An 18,826-nucleotide genomic window follows, 5' to 3' on the forward strand; every position below is an offset into this window, starting at 1 on the left:
ACCAGGGATGGATTGCTCTTTTGAGGCTTTCTTAAAATAGATAGTTTAGTGCTATTAATCTCCCTATCAAAATTCAAAGTTTCCGCACCGCAGTATTCAGTGTTTTTACTGAAGGTGCAGGGCTCTCGAGTGAATCTTCAGTGCAAACACAGAGTGTGGCTCTACGGTGCGGAAATTTTGCATTGTGATAGGGAAATTAAAAGCATTTTACAAAGGGTTAATTGAAAATTCATTCCAGTCGAATTCAGCCCCTAAAGAGCAATCCATCTATTTAGGCAGTGATGCCAAATGAATTCAAATATTTATTATTGCAACATTGTGCTTCACAATCAAACAAGTTCAAACGTATCACAGCACCATCAAATTTCGATAACGGTAAAGTACTGCATCAGGCAACCTATAGGTTCCGGATCTTTCAGAATGTCACGGTGCTCCATGAAGATTCTCCAATCTCCGAGAAATTGGGGTGAAATACTTACCGGGAACTTGTACTTGATGTTGTCAATGTTAATGACACGCTAGCAATGGAAACGTAGTTCGTAATTCAATTTTGATCGATTGAAATTCAGTCTTACCCCCGCTGGAAAGGGACACCGGAGTTCCTTCAATTGTTTCGTGACAGGATACCAAACTTCTAACGGATCCAACAGACTGGCACAGAAATTTCTTAAGGGCTTATCTATCAACGTTGACCTCCATTCACCCCGCTCCATCCGTTCCGAGTGGAAGTAAACCGGATAAGGGGCCACAACGTCCTTCAGGATGGTGAAATTACCATTGACGATTAGGAAGCCATCGTCATCAAAATCGAATTGTAAATTGGAGAAGTCCATTTCGTATTCATAGCCGGGACATCCGTGCATTTCTTGCAGATCAGGAACTATCTTCAACTCCACGGGAAACGCTAGCAGCATAAGGTATAACAGTTTGATGCACATATCAAGTAAGGAAATTATAACCTAATCAAAATCGATGTTTTCAAGGCTACGGGTGAATGGTACTGTAGTAAATTTCAACGAATGTGCAATTGGCTTATATAGCGTGCTACCGGAAGCTAGGAATGGATGGCTCGTGCCAAACGCAACTGTTGATAGTTGCGGTTTTACATGCTTATTTTTGCTATCAATTGGTGTCATTTGAATAGATTCGTATCATTCACAACCATAATGCGGGTAGGCAAAGCTTGAAAATCTAGAGATATTCAGAAGAACCAAAAATCAAGATCTTGAACATGTCTTAGTCGCATGAAACTGGAATTTCCAGAATTATTACCATAGGACTGCCAAAGTGTACTACTTCGCTGCTATAATTAGTGTCTACCATATATCCTTGACAAATCTTAAATATAATGGACCATGTTCCAGGTGTCGTAAGTAGCTGTACCAACTATCGGATGGAGACTCTCGCAAAGTTATCCCGAACCGAATACAGATCAGAAGAAGATCGACTGACTGAAACCGTTTGGCAGCCGAGATATTCAATTTAGTCGCGGTTTTGTCAATGTTTGCCCACTGTGCAGTGCATGAACTGATATTACGCTGCTTTTACTCCATTTGTTTATTTGTGTGGCCATAAAAATTACATGTGATTTTCGACATGATTGAAGTGCATCCTCTTGGATGTAACATTAAAATTTAATTTTTGCTGTGCACGTTTTCTTTCTCGATTCTTAAACTTCCCGGAAAGCGAGAAAACCACCAATCACACACGTATAACCGTCCGGAAGGCAGAGCGCCAGTGCTAATCCGGCAAATGCAGTCGAAAACTATGAAAGCGAACGCACGCACAAAACAGAAAACAAACTTTAAAAAACAACCGCACTCTAGTGACATTTACTTATATGTGAGTGAAATTAACTCATATTTGAGTAAAAATTTACTCATTCTATCAATTTTCTAAGTTTTTGCGAATTTTAGTGAACGGGATTAAAATATGAGTTAGATTCATTTACCGGGTAGGCCCTTCGAAAAATGCTATACAGAGCTGGAAAAAGGGCCTATCCGCTTTGATCGATTCTCTTCATGGACTTTCTCTTTTGTTAACTAAGGCTATGCAAACAGTTTTCGTGCTATTTTTGCCACATAGCATGATAAAGGAGGTTTTTATCTATATAATGTCGGTCTAAATGCCTCTGATTTGGGCCCATACATAAATTGATTAAATTTTCAATGGCGACCAAAAATATCCATTAGTACCGTCCTAATGACGCGTTCATGTAGATAAAATTCATGAATAGCAGATTTTTAACGATGGGCCCAATCTTAGATCCATAGGCCAACATTAGAGCCATTTACCCTAGTAGCTTCTTTTATTGAACTATGTGTTGAAAATAGCTGGAAGTGTCTATACATGGCCATGGGGATGCCATCTACCATCAGAATCTGTCAATGTTACTTAGGAGCTAATGCATTGTTAAGCTTGCTAGCACATGACTACACAGTTCGTTCTATGTGTGGTCGTGAGGTGATCTATTTTAAATTGAGTCTGCAAGCATCGTGGTTTATTTTATCTGGATCAACCGGAAAGAAAACACTGTCTCTTTCTTCCTCATTAGTTCTTACGTGAGAAGTGAAAGTGGCGTCAACAATGTGGTTACTTATGAATGATAAGGAGTGAAAAAGAAGTGCGATTTCACATGCCGAAACTTTGTAGATCGAGGTTCATCTTCGATAGGACGAAGTTGCATCCAATTTAAGTACAATAGACCGACATTACTCCACGTACCTGGAATGTTTTCATGTTAAAAAGGTGAGAATGAACCATTTTCAGTCGTGTCTAATTAATATTTAAATAATAAGAATATCTAAACTTGTATGTTGACAGTTAAATATCGACTGCAGCTCAATTATTACATAAGATACGGTATAAACTGTAATTGAAGGATTCATATAAGACCGAGGTTAGGGACATATACCCTAAATTACATTAGGATAAAGCGAAGAGCAAGTGACGATTTTGAATAGAGCTAATTTTTTGATTGCCCTTTCAATATTGTTATTTCACCCCACTGCGACCAAGCAAGAAGTACAGTCGACTTGTTTCGCGCTCCGGTATTTCGGAAGTTTTCTCGGTATTCGGTTGGTTTAAATTATCAGTTTTTTCTCGCTTAGTGATTACTGGCATAGTACCCGGCTGAACAATTATCTGAAAGTGAGTTTTTTTTCTGAGAAGAAAGTGTGTTTTCGGCATCATCGGAAGGAAAATTGTTTTTGCGATTGCCAATTCGCCAACCATTTTGCGCACCATCGGTGCGTGATCACGCATACCGGCACACAGATCATCGTCATCGAGTGTCAGCATCTGCCTCCGCATTTATACCGGTCATCCATCATCGTGTGTCCAGCTGAGTGCCGAGCCTAATACAAGCACACCACTACAAAGATCGCCCGCACACGCGCATCGAAGGTCACCCACGCTGCGCGTCGCTCCGCTGCTGCTGTGTAATCACTCGGTGGTAGTAGTATAGCAGATAAGTTTTTTTTTTCCTGTTTCTTTCTTTCTCTCGCCCATCAGTTAAATTTAATTTTGTGTTTCTGTGTTTGTATTTTTTTTCTGTTTATTGTGTCTGTGTGGTTTTAAGCATCGTTTTAGTGGTAGAGCGTTTACCGCTCCCACTAGTACGGCAAAATGGACGTCTCGTCAGAAGACGATATGGACATTTTGTCGGAAGATGACACCAGTTTGCCACTCGATGGCATGAAAAGACGAAAACGTCCTGTCATTCATGGTTCGTCTCAGAAAAACCCCCGATCGCGAGCCTATCCAGATAACTCGACTGGGCCATGGGTTGTCTACTTTCAGCCCAAAAATAAACCTTTGAACTTGATGCAAATTTCCACTGATCTGACGAAGCGATACTCGGCCGTGACCGAAATCACGAAGGTTAGGCATAATAAACTTCGTGTTGTCGTTTCTAACCTGAAGCAGGCTAACGAGATTGCTGCCTCCCAGCTCTTTACGATTGAGTACAGGGTTTACATACCAGCTCGTGATGTGGAGATCGAAGGTGTGGTCACCGAAGCGAGTCTGACCCCCGAGATCTTGGAGAAGCAGGCGGTTGGCCGTTTCAAGAACCCCTTGCTCCCCCCGGTGAAGATACTGGATGTCCAAAAACTGGGCTCAGTATCTGTCAGCGAGGGTAAAAAGAGTTTTACCCCCACAGACTCGTTTCGCGTGACCTTTTCTGGTTCAGCCCTTCCTCAGTATATCGAGCTGGGAAAACTTCGACTACCTGTGCGCTTGTTCGTTCCCCGGGTCATGAACTGCCAAAAATGTAAGCAGTTGGGACATACGGCGTCCCACTGCGGCAGCAAGGCACGCTGTTCCAAATGCGGGGAGAAGCACGAGCATGGCGCCTGCACAGTCACGGCACCAAAATGCGTGTACTGCAAAGGATCTCCTCTTCATGGTCTCTCGTCGTGTCCGGTGTACAAACAACGCGGGGAAAAACTAGAGCGCTCTCTTAAAGAACGTTCCAGGCGGTCTTTTGCAGAAATGCTTAAAACAGCCAAGCCATCGACCAACGAAACAAATCCCTTCGCTCTTTTGTCAGATGACGAGTCTGGCTCTGACTTGGCTGAGGAGGGAGTTTCTTTCAGTTTTCCGGAAGGTTCTGCCCGGAAACGAAAACGCATCCGTTCGCGGAAAGTTGCAGATCAAGAACCCCAAATCAGCTTGCCCAAATCAAGGAGTGGTGGAAAAAAGGAGACTTCTACTCCTCCTGGATTCCGCAGAACTGATTATACCCAGGATTTTCCACCTCTCCCGGGGACATCCAAAACCCCTGATGCCCCAATTTTCAGAACACAAGCCCCTTCTTCATCTGGGTTGTTCTCATTTGATAACATTGTGGACAGTATCCTAAATTACCTCGATATTTCTGATCCTCTGAAAAGCATTGTTCTGGCAATGCTTCCTACTGTGAAAACCCTCTTGAAGCAGTTGACATTAAAGTGGCCCCTCCTTGCAGCAATCATCTCCTTCGATGGATAATTTTCCAAACGAGGTCGGGGATTTGATCACTGTTCTACAGTGGAATTGTCGAAGTCTTATTCCTAAGATAGAATCGTTTAAGTTTTGACGTAGGATTACGTCTTTCGGCAACATATTGGGGGTGCAATTTCAAAAAACCAAAATCGACCGCGGGACGAAAATAGGTCAGGTTTTGACCACATATACCTCTGTCAATAGCAGATGAATTTTAATTCTAAACAAGCCAAACAATTGGGAATTTATCTACCAATCTGCTAAATTGAACACTTTATTAATTTTCAATAGGTCACTATTAAAAAATACACAAATGTCCAACTGTTACAATGGTGATCAAAATTATCACCGATTACCTGCAAACAGCGCATTCCCTAACACAGACTCAAAAATAGAATTCCATCCTGTCTCACTAAAAGGTGCTCATTAAATCACCGTGTGTGGTGGTGCCCGGTCGACGGTGTCCGCAGCAGCAGCATCAGTAGCAGCAGTTTCGGCGTGTGGCGTTTACATTGTTCTCCAGTACATCACGAAAGGCAGCCTGAAAGCAGCGAGCATCCATAGAAGGGAAGAAGAAGCCGCGTCGCGATCGATATCAGTTTCCTCGTGAGTAGCTGTGGGTCATCAATGCCTAGCGCGTCAACCTTGCTCCAAACAATTAACAGCTCGCCAGCCTCATCCTTGTTGAACACCCTAATAGCTCAGCATTACTCAACCATCACGACTAAAAGGTCCTTTTCAGGACCACCACAAATTTATTAAAGAGTATGTTTTGGACATTTGTAAAGGTCATCAATCGGATGTCAGTTCCCGCAAGCAGCTAATTATCAAAGCTCAGCCTGGTCTATAGAAGGTGTGGAATTGTAGGCCTGAATGTATTGGTGCAATTCGTTTTCACTCGATGTTCATTCCGCTTCGTTCATTTGTTTACTCAATCACCCTTGTAGTTACGTCAAAAAGTTTGTTTCGATCGACGCTTACATAGGAAATTTAATAGGAAAGGTGATAGTTGCCCCTATCCGATGATGTTGTTGGTTTCCGCGGGCATACTTTGGTTTGCGTGTAAAAGGCCTTAGAAAGTTTGTTTACAAATGCTTTTGTGCCGTTATCAAATTAATGTAAGGCCTGAATTGGTCAGGTTTCTACCAATAGCAGATGGATTTTAATTCTAAACAAACCAAACGATTGGAAATTTATCTACCAATCTGCTAAAATGAACACTATTAATTTTCAATAGGTCACTATTGTAAAATACACAAATGCCCGACTGTTGCAATGGTGATCAAAATTATCACCGATTGCCTGAAATCAGCGCATTCCCTAACACAGATTTAAAAATCGAATTCGATCCTGTCTCACTGAATGGTGCTCATTCAATCACCGTGTGTGGTGGTGTCCGGTCGACGGTGTCCACAGCAGCAGCAGCAGCAGCAGCAGCAGCAGTAGCAGCAGTAGCAGCAGCAGCAGCAGCAGCAGCAGCAGCAATGCTTTCGGCGTGTTGTTGAACATTTTCTCCCGTACGCTACGAAAAGTTGCCTGCAAACAGTGAGCTGCAGAGCCCACATAAGCAACTATAGGAAGAAGAAGCCCCACCGCTTGGAATCAGAATCAGAATCAGTAGCTCTTCGTGAGTCGCTCCGTGCGGGTCGGTCATCTATGCCAAGCGTGTCACCCTCGCTTCAAACAACATACAGCTCGACAGCCTCATCAGTGTTAAGGTTCAATTTACTTTGATGCTTTTTTGAAAAATTCAAAAGCAGTTTTTTTCGACGCATTAGTCCAGATTGCAAAATGCTCGCACTATTCGATTCCTTTTGCTATTCTACACAAAATGACGCGAGCTTTTAGCAATCTGAAAGAATGCGTCGAAAAAAACTTCTTTTGAATTTTTCGAAAATGCATCAAAGTAAATTGCTCAGCATTACTCAACCATCACGACAAAACGGCCCTTCTCAGGACCACCACAAATTTATTAAAGAGTATGTTTTGGACATTTGTAAAGGTCATCAATCGGATGTCAGTTCCCGCAAGCAGCTAATTATCAAAGCTCAGCCTGGTCTATAGAAGGTGTGGAATTGTAGGCCTGAATGTATTGGTGCAATTCGTTTTCACTCGATGTTCATTCCGCTTCGTTCATTTGTTTACTCAATCACCCTTGTAGTTACGTCAAAAAGTTTGTTTCGATCGACGCTTACATAGGAAATTTAATATGGATTATTGAATTTCTTGTATGTTACCGAAATTTATGAATGGTTAGTGGCAGATGTTGAGATAATTAATTGATTACTTAATTATCACACTGTATATCATGAAATGAAGCTGGTTTGTGAGTTTTTGCCTGTTATCTAGTAAGGAGTTATCTAAAAAAAAGTAAGAGGTTGTATCCAAGACACGACCATAGATTTGACGTAGGATTACGAAAGGTAGTATAGCAAAAGTATTGTAAATATTAAATTGATTTCTTTTCTTAACTGAACTTCTTTCTTATTAGTGAAAAATTTCGATAGGTTGAAATTCAAAAGTTATTTGAGAGTTCTGTTTTTGATGTGCTCTGTCTGTTATTTGAAGTCTTCAATAAACTCTTTTATCAATCATTTGTGGTCCTGAAAAGGACCGATTGGTTGGTAGCTTGTAAGCCAGTTTAGAACAATGCTGTGGAATTTTTTCCTCGGTGTTCTTGGAGATGATAGCGGTGCTCATGCGTTGCACCTGGAGCTATTGGTGAACAGTTTGGTGAAGAGCGTTGGCATAGTAGTCCTCAATTGATGTTCTTCGAGAAGGTGGAAGCAGTGTTCATCCTTTGCATACAGATGATTGAGATTCTATCAAATGATTGAAAGAATATTTATATACTAGAATTTTCAACATTTTGTGAACTATTACGGTATATTTACCAAATTATTGATTTTGGTTGTACTGTGGAATGATAAAAATGTGGTTATCGCTTTCGTGTCCTGGAAGAAATAGCTATATGGTAATGGTGAATCACAGTTTATAAAAATGCACTTACTGTGGTTAAATCTCAAGCACTGAGAGTATCGGTCTGTGGTATGAAAAATACGCACAGTATCTTATACATTCTACCCGAATGCTCCGAATGAAGGTAAGATCTAGACACGACCCACCGAAAGTAGTGGCTTGACTTCGATCTGAGGCTAAATCGAGATAAAGGTACGTTTTCATGAAGTCGATAAACTCAAAGTTTTCAGGCTTCGACACATCGACGTTGAAATCCCCAGTTATAACAATGGGCATTGTGACACGATTGTACATTACCAGGTTACGCGCTAAGAAATATTTCTTTTGCTTAAGAGTAGTACCTGGTGAAAAAAGCAAAAAAACAAAACAAAAAGATAAGTGAGATATACAAGAATATTTTTTTGTTTTATACCTGGTGAAATATACAACGAAAACAGCATCGTACGAGCTCCCATGACTGAAATTTCTACAGCGCAGATGTCACCGTACTCGTCTGCTCCATCCAACAGCTCATCGTAGCTGGCACTGAGTTTATCAATGACGTGAGAAACGGCCATAGTAGATGCAGCAGTGTTCTGAAAGATGGCTACCCCTCCAGCTCTTGTACCGTCACGTTTTTCTTGAGTGATGCAGTCGAATCCAGCTATAGATGTGCTTGTGCAGTTGTCTTGCCAAGTTTCACTCAACGCAAGCAAATCAACGGTGGAGAGAACACGATCTGTTGCAATATCTGATGCGTGTGCATTCAGGCTTTGTACATTTATACTCATCAGCATACAAGCTGATCTCTTTAACATTATGGCTTCCATGACATCCTCTCCGATGGTGCGCAAACGGTGATTGCTCAAACGCTCAAGCTCTGTTCGAAGATCGCGAATTCTCGGCGTTGTAGCGCTTTTTCCGTGGTGGAACTTGAAAACATTGCTAGAGTTCGTCAAGTATAGTCCTTCGATGGAAGTAACCCTGGAAAGGCCAACGTAAACCAGTTGTTGCTCCTGGCTTTTCTCATAATTATAAACAACTTCTGCAAACGTGCCTCCTTGGGACTTGTGTACCGTAAGGGCACATGCACTCACCACCGGAAATTGAATTCTCTTGCACTTAACTCCACCGTTAAGGCTGATGTTTGCTGATCTCCTGGCGATGGGGGTCCACTCAGATTTTAAAACACCGGGCTTTGAGTACACCATCGGTCTGGCCTTCACTCTCAACGTCTTCCCAATGGAGTTATTCTCGAACATCATCCAAAGCCTCATGATCTGCTGCAGAGGATCATCTTCGTTACGCTCGACAAACATAAGCTCCCCAATCGCGCCATTGACGATTCCATCTTCAACATCGACATTGGTGGTTAACATGTACGGTGTACCCACCGCAAGCCGCAGTAAATAGGGCAGGCAACCAGTCTCCACTACGCTCATCTTATGCACCTTTGTTCGAGCACTTGCCAGCTGGGGATTGTCCTTATACCCTGAATATACATCATCTGCCGTACATTCGATTGTCTCTCGATCGATCAATGCGACGGAATTGTAGCATTCCACGTCGACATTTCGATGGAATAAGCGAATTGCACGCGGTACATGCTGCTGACACCACTCTGGTGTACGGAATCTGCTTTCGATTAGGCTGATTTCTTCCGGGGACAACTGTTCGCCGTTACCGATTTTGGTAAGGATTGTAGAAAACTGTACGTTTGTTTGCCGCATAACCTGAACCAATGGGTAGAAATCGAGGGATTGCCATAAAACGGCACCGTGCATTGAATTCGCACTTGGTTTGAATACTGGCCGTGCATTCACTGGAGGTAACTGCCGAAGATCACCGCAAAATACAATTCGCATTCCACCGAATGGATCATCATAGTTCCCTGTGATTTCCTGGAGCCGGACGTGTACGGTGTTGAGAACATTAGCACCAAGCATGCTGGTTTCATCGATGATGATGGCTTTCACGTTTGCAAAAGCATTGCGATACAGTTGCAACGCCTCAAAACTCAGCTTTGAGCTTTGCCTGCGGGACATGGTGATCCGAAACGCAGAGTGAACGGTTGTTCCACCGATCGCAACAGCTGCCTTCCCAGTCGATGCACATGCTACATATGCATTATTTTGCGTGTTGTGTGCCTGACTGAACCGATTGACTGTCTCCATAAGAATTCGCAATGTGAATGTCTTACCACAGCCTGCCGGGCCAGTGAAGAAAATTTGCAATGGTTTGCTGTTATCATCGAAGGTGTGTAAGCTGTGGATGACTTGCAGGATCAAATCACGCTGCTCCGCATTTGTAGCACGTACCATCTCACAATACTCCTGCTTCGACATAACGTTGGAGCGCTGTTTGACAACTGCCGCCAAGGGTCCAGTGGGCAAGTTATGAATGTCATCGTCATTTGGCTCCATGCTGATTATGCGGACGAATTCATCGCGCTTCTTGCTAGCAACCTCCGTCTGCTCGTCATCTACACTAGAAAGACGAAGATATTCCTCCACGACCTGATCCAGGTTCATCTCGCAGTCATACTCTTTGTGTTTGGCGAGAATGGCAGTCTCGTTGTCTTCATACAACTTAAGAAACTTATTTCTATCGAGTATATCGCAGACTTCATTCCTGAATGGCAAGAAGAGCAGTACCATCTCCCGTTTGTACTCGACCAGTTCCGACATGTTGTATGAGCACCAACGCAATACACGAGGTAAGCTTCGCGGCTTGTACAAATTCATCGTGCTCCTTTCCTCCGTATAGTGTGCAGCAAAATCCGCCAAACATACTTCGTCCATCCCTACACGCGACTCATATCGTTGAATCATGTTGAGGGTCCAAACATCGGTGGAATCATCTTCAAGTCCTTCTTCATCCATTTGCTTCGTCCGTTTCCTGGATTTAATGCGCTCATGTGGCCACATTGTTGGAATGAATTCCACCTATAAGATTACGACAAATGATAATTATGCTCAACTGATACAATTTTTCATCTACAAATCAGTACCTTACGGCTAGCTTCCGACATCGGTTGCCGAAGCAAATACCATGCAGCTTCCTGGGCAGACATTTCAACGCTGTTAAGCATTTTAATGCTGACCTTCTTCAGCAATCCATTATAGTCCTGGTCTGGATGCTCTTCTTGAAGTTTTATTAGTTCACGGTGTAAACTGCTTATGCCCCTGTTCGTTTTATTCACATATTCTACGACATAAGCAGCACATGAGAACTCTTCTAAGATAAACTGCAAATCCATGTTGGAGCGGAGGATCTTCGCGATCCAAGGGTTGAAAGGATTGGTCCAGAGTTGCGTCATTAAACGTTTCAGCATAACTGTGGGTCGGCGAATGGATGAACGGATCACATCGAGGTAATACTCGTAAGTGCAGTTGCATTCCACAAGGAACGCTTCTAGGTTTTCGAAAACCTTTGATTCAAGAGTTTCTCGCATTTTGATAGCTAGTCTGCTCAACTGGTCGAGGCGGCCATCACCTGCCGCAATTGGGATTAATATTCTAGTCTGATCCATCGGCCAGTATGGTATATTGAACCGGCATCGCTTATCATTACGTTTGAAGCAAGTAAACGTATGCTTATGAACCTAGAAGTATTGAAATTCAATTGTAATCACTCGTCGAAATATATGTAATCTTCATGTACCTGATTGCCATAAGTCTCAGGTAAGTCTTCAACACTAACGGAGCAGAGGAAATCGATCAGATCAACAGTCGCAGGCATATTCTCCGACATGTCTTCACGAGGATCGTTAGCCAACCAGAGAAGAATGTGAGCGTGGGGACTTCCGCGATGTTGGAACTCTATGCGTTTAAAGTAATCAACAACATAGTATTTCCCAAACGGGCTGTATCTTGTAGACGAAAGCAGCTGTATAATCACATTGACCAATTTATGGAAGTATGCGCAGCATGTTACAGGATCTTCGCTTACAAGCGTAGCCCGTTGTAATGCAGTTAATTGTTGCATGAAATCTACAACACCAGCATTATTGCACCTTCCCGATAGTTTGTGCAGTATGGCTAGCAAATGTGGCCATCGAATTTCACTTGCGCTTAATGTGAGAAACATAGTTGGCTTCCCCAACTGACGGATCATTGCAAAAACATCACGTTTTCTTTGCTGCCAGTACTGCATCGAGTTAGGGATGGATTTAAGGAACGACAGGTTACGCTCGATGCATGTCTCCAGAAATTCTCTATCTTGCAACTGGGCTCGCGTAATATTGGCTGTACCCATGCATTTGAAAGTGTTTCTCAAACCTTCAGAAACTCGCAAACGCATTATCTTCATCGCCATGTACAGAACATGGTCGGGTTTTGCCCCTCGTCGATCACGGCGTCTTATTTCGCTGGTAGCCATCATAAATGGTGTTACGTGAACTTCAGGATTGAAGGTTCTTGGATGACCCAGGTAAATATCTGGGAAAGACAACTCCTCAGCAAACTCATCGTAAATGATGGATAGCGGTGTTCGATTTTGTCCCGGCGCGATTTCGAGACACTTGTCCTCATTCCACAAAAGCGTATGCTGTTGGCCAATGAGCAGCTCAACCTCGTTCGACGCGTCAATTGCCTCTAGTTCAATCGAAGCTCTCACAACCGGGGATGTAGCAGGTTGCTGTGCTGGTCCGATAGACGTCAAATTATCTTCGTTGAAAACAATGCCGTTTCGTCTGTACAACGGTGTGTTGACAAGGAAGTTCAGCCATGCCTTAACTGTTCCTTTCTTTACGTATCCGGACAGATAACTAGACTTATGGATCATGTGTTTCTTGATACACACATTGAACGCATAATCATCATCCAGCTGACGGGGAAGCTCACTCACCATCTGGTTCACATCCACTGGAACATTGATTATCTGGCCAATAATCTTCAAACTACCTGTTTCACAAAAATAAATTGAGTTTATCAATGAAAGATTAACTAAACGTCATTCTACAAACCTGCTGCATGACGCAAACGGCGAAGTTGCATGAAATTGACTCTCGGTGAAACCAGTCTCGTGGTCAACGGATCTAGTGGAGGCAGATTTGACGGAAAGTTGGGATATGTAAAGCCGTTCGTTTGCGATAAAGTAGGAATCGATCCACGTTTCAGGCTGCTTCGGCAAGTTAGACATGCTAAGAATCCTTCCACAGTTTCAAAATAGTTCGTCACCAGCAAAACGGTAGCATCGGCAGTAGTTATTGGCTTCAGATCATTCCTAAACCAAATTCTTGCACACACGTCACATGCATAACCGAAATCGTTTTCCATAAAACGTTTCTTGAACTCCCGGTCAGCACGATCGAAATTGGGTTCTCCTTGAGTCGAACGCAGCGAAATAATCATATCATCATGGACACCATCGCAAACGTTTTCATCCAAGATCCCATCGTTGACTTCTTCTTGCGTGGGACACGGCGAGGGAATTTTAGAATCACGAAATGCATCATGTGTCACAGTAACACTATCGACGTTTGGTTCTTCTTGAGCAGGACGTGATGAGTTTTGCACCGGAATAACGCGGGTGGTGTTGAATTCTTGCCAAAGAAGACGCGATGAGAACATTACTTTTGAACATAATTTACCACAGAATAACATTGACAGTTGCAACACTCACTATGTGAATCGAGGGTATATAAGGAAAAAATGTGGAACAGGAACCGATGCCAAAATATAAAACTGCTTTTCTTGAAGATAAATACTCAGTCCACAATAATTAACAAAATAAAAATCTATTATATAGATTTCACATCGTGTAACTTTATAGCATATAATAAATTGATCTTGTATTGAGCTACTAGTGGAATAGATATTGAGCTGCTTGGTTTGGTAATATTAAATTAAATATCATACTTTAAAGGCACAAGTTTATCTTGTTTTGTACAGCCTGTTATGCATCCTGAACACATGATAATGTATCCAATATATAATCGAAACCTTCAATCAAAAGGTAATGAATTGTTCATAAATATACCATACAATTAAAAAAACCATCCACCAACCAACCACCATAACTATTATAATTATTTTATATGACTGGTGGCTATGCAGCCTAATGGTTTTAATTTTAACTTAAAGGTGGTTTAAATAATTGCAGGGCTGTTACAAGATTTTCTAAATTTGATCCGCGAAATCCGCGATTTCTCAAAATAAATCCACGACTTCAAATACTAATCCGCGACAACAAAAACTGTTTTCATTGCCTAAAACTACCATTTGTATACTACTACATGGCATTTCAAGCTTATTGGCTTATAGCATATTAGATTTTTGTCAGCTTTCAACTTAGTAATCTTTGAAGTACTTTCACATTTTAATTGAGAGCTTTATATGCCTGTACCATCCTATGCCCAAGGAAGTAGAGAAATTTTCCAACCCGAAAAATGTATAGACACAGTCGCCTCCAGCATGGCAAATTTGAATTTTTTGGCTCTCTGGAGACTGGTAGTAAAGCGGGTAAAATTGTATGGGGAAAAATCATTTTTAATTAATTGTAGCTTGATTAACTATAATTTCCGGGAAAAAACTGAACGGCAAATTCTCTAATAAATTTCTTTAGGTTGTCGTTCACTTTTTTTGACCTGAATATGCACCGAAAGCGAATTATTCCCACTTCTCTCAATTTCTATATGGGGATTTTAATCACTTCCTACCAGCGGAACAGCGCCATCTCTGTGGAAAATTGTCGAACAAAATAGTCAATTAGTCTTGGGTGATTTAGTAGAAAAATATTCTGATCTCCAATATGATTTCAGAACCTATAACATCTTGTATACGTTGCAATAGGTCAGGTACAATCAGACACTTTGAATCTGCTTGGACATATTTCGATACTACAGACATTATATTACAGTCTTGGTTGATATAGTAGAACAAATAAACTGAACTCTAGGATGATTTGTAGATCCTAGAATATCCGGTATACATTGCAATTACTCACATATATACGATTCGTTTATGATTTGACAACGAAAAATGCTATGTTCATATTGGAAATAAAAAGAAACATGAAAATGTCTCACATTGGACAGACCCCAGAGAATTTCCGTGTAACAGAGTTAAGGAATTGAGATCATTTCTCGATTATTTGCAGGGTGTTAGCTTATGCAAAAGCTTATGTTTGAATCAGTTGATGTGTACAGTAATAATTAGATTTAATCAGCCCCGTTTTTTGAAAATCATTTAAAACCATGCGCTTGTCCAGTCGTGTAATTGCACCAAAGTGCACCTTAAACATCCATCTTTAAGAAGAATAAGAAAGTTTTTAAAATTACGGTTATATGTTATCACTGAGAGTTATAAGTATGATGCGCAGAGGGGGTGATAAAATCGAGTAATCACTGTGTCCTTATTTATAATATTTAAAATCAGCAATAACACTTTTTTACTGCTGCAAATATACAAAACGGCCTGCACAACACTATCGCAATGCAAACAACAAGTTTACTCATGTTGTTTACCAATTTATTCTTTTGAAACTAAGAAATAATCGTGAATTATCACTCTCAGATGCTTTACAAACAATGTACATCTTTATTTCAAAGGAAAATAGGCAAATGTCCTACCTTGTCTTGAAGACCCTTCTCCAGCATCCCATCCAGTAGATAAAGCAATGTTGTCTCTAGCCGTTCTGATCCTGTCTCGGTAACACCGTTTTCTTTCAGCATCAGTTTTCGGCTGCTTCTTCGGAGGTTTGTCCGCTTGCTCTTCCTTTGCGCGCTTACGTGATCGGCGCTTGTATTGTGTAGCCAAATGCTGCGACATGACTTTATTGATAAACTCGCAAACAATTTCTCAATTATCAATTACTTCGTACAATTGTAGAAATTTGAATAGATTGAACTGCCCATCAATTTTGGTATTCGGAAATGAAATCTGCATACCGGACGGTACTTACCTTTATGCTTTTAGATGCAAATTTTAAGCCCCTCCTACTAAGAGAATTCGGCAAGATTTGATTTTGGCATAATTCTCTTAATAGGAGGGGCTTAAAATTTGCATCAAAAGGCATAAAGATAGGTACCGTCTAGTATGCTATCACGGTATCATGGAAAAACTTCGTTTTATGATGACGTTATTATGTATTGCCGTGCACAAAACGCACGGAATTTTGGGCTTTTTCCATAAATGAAAAATATGCGAAAATTGATTGTAGGAATCTAAGATGGGATACCTCGACAATTGTTCAAATATAACTCTTTAAAAAATTTATGGTGGTCCTGAGAAGGGCCGTTTTGTCGTGATGGTTGAGTAATGCTGAGCAATTTACTTTGATGCATTTTCGAAAAATTCAAAAGAAGTTTTTTTCGACGCATTCTTTCAGATTGCTAAAAGCTCGCGTCATTTTGTGTAGAATAGCAAAAGGAATCGAATAGTGCGAGCATTTTGCAATCTGGACTAATGCGTCGAAAAAAACTGCTTTTGAATTTTTCAAAAAAGCATCAAAGTAAATTGAACCTTAACACTGATGAGGCTGTCGAGCTGTATGTTGTTTGAAGCGAGGGTGACACGCTTGGCATAGATGACCGACCCGCACGGAGCGACTCACGAAGAGCTACTGATTCTGATTCTGATTCCAAGCGGTGGGGCTTCTTCTTCCTATAGTTGCTTATGTGGGCTCTGCAGCTCACTGTTTGCAGGCAACTTTTCGTAGCGTACGGGAGAAAATGTTCAACAACACGCCGAAAGCATTGCTGCTGCTGCTGCTGCTGCTGCTGCTGCTACTGCTGCTACTGCTGCTGCTGCTGCTGCTGCTGCTGCTGTGGACACCGTCGACCGGACACCACCACACACGGTGATTGAATGAGCACCATTCAGTGAGACAGGATCGAATTCGATTTTTAAATCTGTGTTAGGGAATGCGCTGATTTCAGGCAATCGGTGATAATTTTGATCACCATTGCAACAGTCGGGCATTTGTGTATTTTACAATAGTGACCTATTGAAAATTAATAGTGTTCATTTTAGCAGATTGGTAGATAAATTTCCAATCGTTTGGTTTGTTTAGAATTAAAATCCATCTGCTATTGGTAGAAACCTGACCAATTCAGGCCTTACATTAATTTGATAACGGCACAAAAGCATTTGTAAACAAACTTTCTAAGGCCTTTTACACGCAAACCAAAGTATGCCCGCGGAAACCAACAACATCATCGGATAGGGGCAACTATCACCTTTCCGAAAGTGGTATTGGTTTGCGTGGGCGTACTTTAGTTCGCGTGTAAAGGGCCTTAGAAAGTTTGTTTACAAATGCTTTTGTGCCGTTATCAAATGTTATGCCTGAATTTTCGAAATGCGGTCGATTTTGGTTTTTTTTTTTTGGTAAATCATGTGAAGATCTATCTAGCCCTGACGTATGTAATTTCAAGTAGGTCCTATGTAACATTGACAGATTCTCTTCGTCCACTTTCTCTTTGCACCCCACGGCCATGTAAAGATATACCCAGGTATTTTCAGCACACAGATCGATAAAAGAAGCTTTTATCTAGCATCTTATACGACAAACACATCAAGAAACGGTTCTATGCTCAAGTTATTAAAGAGAAAGAGAAAGTCGACGAAGAGAATCGATCAATGTTACTTAGGACCTAATGCAATGTTCAGCTTGATTTGTGAAAGTAAAACAAATCCTAGCCAGCTCTGCATGATGATTTTGTTTGATTGCATTATTTTGTAAAGCCGCCGGGAAATACCAGCTGGTGATAGTTTTTTTTTAGATAACTCCTTACTAGATAACAGGCAAAAACTCACAAACCAGCTTCATTTCATGATATACAGTGTGATAATTAAGTAATCAATTAATTATCTCAACATCTGCCACTAACCATTCATAAATTTCGGTAACATACAAGAAATTCAATAATCCATATTAAATTTCCTATGTAAGCGTCGATCGAAACAAACTTTTTGACGTAACTACAAGGGTGATTGAGTAAACAAATGAACGAAGCGGAATGAACATCGAGTGAAAACGAATTGCACCAATACATTCAGGCCTACAATTCCACACCTTCTATAGACCAGGCTGAGCTTTGATAATTAGCTGCTTGCGGGAACTGACATCCGATTGATGACCTTTACAAATGTCCAAAACATACTCTTTAATAAATTTGTGGTGGTCCTGAGAAGGGCCGTTTTGTCGTGATGGTTGAGTAATGCTGAGCAATTTACTTTGATGCATTTTCGAAAAATTCAAAAGAAGTTTTTTTCGACGCATTCTTTCAGATTGCTAAAAGCTCGCGTCATTTTGTGTAGAATAGCAAAAGGAATCGAATAGTGCGAGCATTTTGCAATCTGGACTAATGCGTCGAAAAAAACTGCTTTTGAATTTTTCAAAAAAGCATCAAAGTAAATTGAACCTTAACACTGATGAGGCTGTCGAGCTGTATGTTGTTTGAAGCGAGGGTGACACGCTTGGCATAGATGACCGACCCGCACGGAGCGACTCACGAAGAGCTACTGATTCTGATTCTGATTCCAAGCGGTGGGGCTTCTTCTTCCTATAGTTGCTTATGTGGGCTCTGCAGCTCACTGTTTGCAGGCAACTTTTCGTAGCGTACGGGAGAAAATGTTCAACAACACGCCGAAAGCATTGCTGCTGCTGCTGCTGCTGCTGCTGCTGCTACTGCTGCTACTGCTGCTGCTGCTGCTGCTGCTGCTGCTGTGGACACCGTCGACCGGACACCACCACACACGGTGATTGAATGAGCACCATTCAGTGAGACAGGATCGAATTCGATTTTTAAATCTGTGTTAGGGAATGCGCTGATTTCAGGCAATCGGTGATAATTTTGATCACCATTGCAACAGTCGGGCATTTGTGTATTTTACAATAGTGACCTATTGAAAATTAATAGTGTTCATTTTAGCAGATT

The 18,826-nt window shown here is 41.4% G+C and overlaps 2 protein-coding genes across 3 annotated transcripts; both read right to left on the reverse strand.

Moving 5' to 3' along the window:
- Nucleotides 1-359: 359 nt before the first annotated feature.
- Nucleotides 360-938, reverse strand: LOC135712658 (uncharacterized). Its single transcript, XM_065235601.1, has 2 exons — nt 576-938; nt 360-518 (listed from the first exon to the last, which is right to left on the reverse strand). Exons 1-2 carry the CDS (start codon nt 936-938, stop codon nt 360-362), a joined length of 522 nt encoding a protein of 173 aa, XP_065091673.1.
- Nucleotides 939-7,872: 6,934 nt separating this feature from the next.
- On the reverse strand, nt 7,873-15,459 carry LOC135712664 (uncharacterized). Of its 2 annotated transcripts, XM_065235607.1 has the most exons (4): nt 11,608-15,459; nt 10,955-11,548; nt 8,378-10,889; nt 7,873-8,306 (listed from the first exon to the last, which is right to left on the reverse strand). In XM_065235607.1, exons 1-4 carry the CDS (start codon nt 12,793-12,795, stop codon nt 8,002-8,004), a joined length of 4,599 nt encoding a protein of 1,532 aa, XP_065091679.1. In that variant the 5' UTR covers nt 12,796-15,459; the 3' UTR covers nt 7,873-8,001. The 2 variants fall into 2 exon arrangements, with proteins under 2 accessions (XP_065091679.1, XP_065091680.1); XM_065235608.1 differs by having other exon boundaries at nt 8,378-15,459.
- Between the last annotated feature and the right edge of the window lie 3,367 nt (nt 15,460-18,826).

The sequence above is a fragment of the Ochlerotatus camptorhynchus genome, unplaced genomic scaffold, assembly GCF_037179485.1.
Source record: "Ochlerotatus camptorhynchus isolate MF236.1 unplaced genomic scaffold, CSIRO-AGI_Acam_v1.1 ptg000499l, whole genome shotgun sequence".
In the NCBI taxonomy this organism is placed as follows: domain Eukaryota; kingdom Metazoa; phylum Arthropoda; class Insecta; order Diptera; family Culicidae; genus Ochlerotatus; species Ochlerotatus camptorhynchus.